General features: G+C 51.8%; 1 protein-coding gene across 1 annotated transcript; it reads left to right on the forward strand.

Moving 5' to 3' along the window:
• The first annotated feature begins 307 nt into the window (after nucleotides 1–307).
• Nucleotides 308–1407, forward strand: LOC123103181 (glutathione S-transferase 4). Its single transcript, XM_044524714.1, has 2 exons — nucleotides 308–571; nucleotides 654–1407. Exons 1-2 carry the CDS (start codon nucleotides 370–372, stop codon nucleotides 1124–1126), a joined length of 675 nt encoding a protein of 224 aa, XP_044380649.1. The 5' UTR covers nucleotides 308–369; the 3' UTR covers nucleotides 1127–1407.
• Nucleotides 1408–2782: the final 1375 nt, after the last annotated feature.

Genomic DNA, 2782 nt, shown 5'->3' on the forward strand with positions numbered 1-2782 from the left:
TACTTCTTTTTAAGTAGTAGAGGGCTTCACTTTAAGATCAAGCGATAACCTTCTTCCTAGAAAATACTTTCTTTGTTCGAAATTACTTGTCGCAGAAATAGATGTATTTAGATGTATTTTAGTTCTAGATATATCCAAATTCAAGACAAGTAATTCCGAATGGAGGGAGTAATATGCATTTGCATCGACCATTTGAAGTGACAATTAGTGTACGCTAAGGCAGTGGATTGGGACTATGTCGACACTCTACTTTGGACGCAAGCAGTGACGGTACGAACACACGTACCACGTTCGAGCCTATTTAATCATGAACTCATCTATGTATCGCAGTCAACTCCAAGAAGCGGACGCGAGCTATCTCGACAGACGATGGCGCCGGCGCTGAAGGTCTACGGATGGGCGGTCTCACCGTTCGTGGCACGCGCGCTGATCTGCCTGGAGGAAGCAGGCGTCGACTACGAGCTCGTCCCCATGAAACGTGAGGCCGGCGACCACCTCCTGCCGGACTTCCTCGCCAGGAACCCCTTCGGCCAGGTCCCCGTTCTCGAGGACGGCGACCTCACCCTCTTCGGTAATTCCCATCACTATCTCCTCTGTTTACACCACAGATCGTCAAGGAGAGCCTGCAATAGTGATCGGAAATTCTCACGCAGAATCGCGCGCAATCGCGAGGCACGTGCTTCGCAAGTACCAGCCGGAGCTGCTGGTGGGCGACGGCTCGCCGGAGTCGGCGGCGATGGTGGACGTGTGGCTGGAGGTGGAGGCCCACCAGTACAATCCCTCGGCTGGTGCCATCTCGATCCAGTGCCTCCTCGTCCCGTTCCTCGGCGGCACGCGCGATCAGGCCATCGTCGACGAGAACGTCGTCAAGCTGAGGAAGGTGCTGGAGGTGTACGAGGCGCGGCTGTCGGCGTCCAAGTACCTCGCCGGGGAGTCGGTCAGCCTCGCCGACCTCAGCCACTTCCCGCTCATGCACTACTTCATGGAGACGGAGTACGCGTCGCTGGTCGAGGAGCGCCCGCATGTCAAGGCGTGGTGGGAGGAGCTGAAGGCCAGGCCGGCGGCGAGGAAGGTCACGGAGTTCATGTCGCCGGACTTTGGGATGGTGAAGAAAGCAGAGCAGTGATTGCAACGCTGGCGTTTATTATGTTGTGTACACCTATGGCGCGATGTCTTTAGAATTTAGATTGTTTATTATGGGGCGTGTTACGCGTGGCCGACGAAAGATCCGTCGCTTGAATAATCTTGCGGCCATGCTTCGTCGTTTACTTTTGCAACAAAAATCTTGTTATGAAACCTTTTGTAATAGAAATTGTGTGGTAGAAATATTTGTAACAAGTTGTGTTGCAAAAAAATTGCAGCAAACATTATGTTTTAGAAACGTTTATAGATTTATTTATTTTTACAGTAAAGATCATGTTGCAAAAATGTTTGTATTCCAGCAAAGATCATGTTGCGGAAAAAAATATGCAACAAAGATCATGTTGTAGGGACTATTGCTGTGGTGGCACCGGCGGTGTCCTGAGATCCGCTCGAGGGGGCGGTAGCCATGGACGCCAGTGCTCCTTCAAGACGACGAACGCGGGCTTAGACACGGCATGCCTCACAGAGGCCGGTGGTGCAGTCCAGCTGCTTCCAGTACCCGTGCGGCCGGCAGGCAGCACATGGTTGGTCGGCTTCCGGCATTGGGCGGTGGCCGGCGGCCGGCGGCTGGTAGTCGATGCGCGTCTGCTCTTGAGGTGCAGTGGTGTCGTGGAATTGTCACGGCAGATGTCCTAGCAAAAGGACTTAGTCGTAGGGCCATCGTAACTAGGAAGTTTAAAGGGGTTAAGCGGGACAAAGGACACGAGAGGTTTATACTGGTTCGGCCCCTTACGGTGAAGGTAAGGCCTAGTCCAGTTGATGTTGTATTGCTAGGTTTCGATGACTAAGGAGCGAATCCGCTAGCTTGGCTCTCGATCTCTTGTTTCTTGCCCTAAGCCGCCACTGGGTCGTCCCCTTATATACACGGGTTGACGCCTGACGGCCTACGGAGTCCCGGCCGGCTCGTAAAGCGTGTCCGGCTCGGTGACTTCTTTTATATGCATTTCCTTACAAATCTTTCCTTACATACGGGGTTTACAATATTGGGCCTTAAGCCGCCTCTGGGCTTAGGTCTTCTATAAGCCTTAATAAACTATCACCTTGAATGTTTACTGGGCTTTCTTTGTGACCCGCCATTGGGGCTGACCCGGCCCCTCCTGGGCGGGTCATACCTGGTAGCTATATCCCCAACATTAGGTCCCAGGTTGACTTTGAACTTTGTTTTTTGTCAATCTTCAATACTCAGGCAAAATCCATCTTCCTTTCTTCGCAGAAATTTTTGTAACCCGCCATGACGTCATTTCTTGAAAACACGAAAAACTTTTATGACGTCATCTCTCAACGGATCTTTATTCTTTAATGCCTTCCGAGAATCAGGCGTCCGTTTAGTTGGATAATCATTATTCGGGTCTTTCTCGATTTTCGCGCCAGCCTGTTCGCTTATCCCCTTATAAATAGGCATGCCCCGGTCTTTCTCATTCTTCTCTCTTCTTCGTCTTCTTCCTCTCGCAACCCCCGCTCCTGCTCGAGCTCCGCCGCCGTCAGAGAGCATCTCACCTCCGTCGACTTTGGCCGCTGCATCGACCGAAATCAGTCGAGAGAACGGCGGCGACTCTCCGCGGAAGATCCGTGGTTGTAAGTGTTTCCCTTCTTGCTCCTCAGATCTGCATTAGGGCTTTCTAGGTTTCTGCATGTTCTT

The sequence above is a fragment of the Triticum aestivum genome, chromosome 1A (genome assembly GCF_018294505.1).
Source record: "Triticum aestivum cultivar Chinese Spring chromosome 1A, IWGSC CS RefSeq v2.1, whole genome shotgun sequence".
NCBI classification, from domain to species: Eukaryota; Viridiplantae; Streptophyta; class Magnoliopsida; order Poales; family Poaceae; genus Triticum; species Triticum aestivum.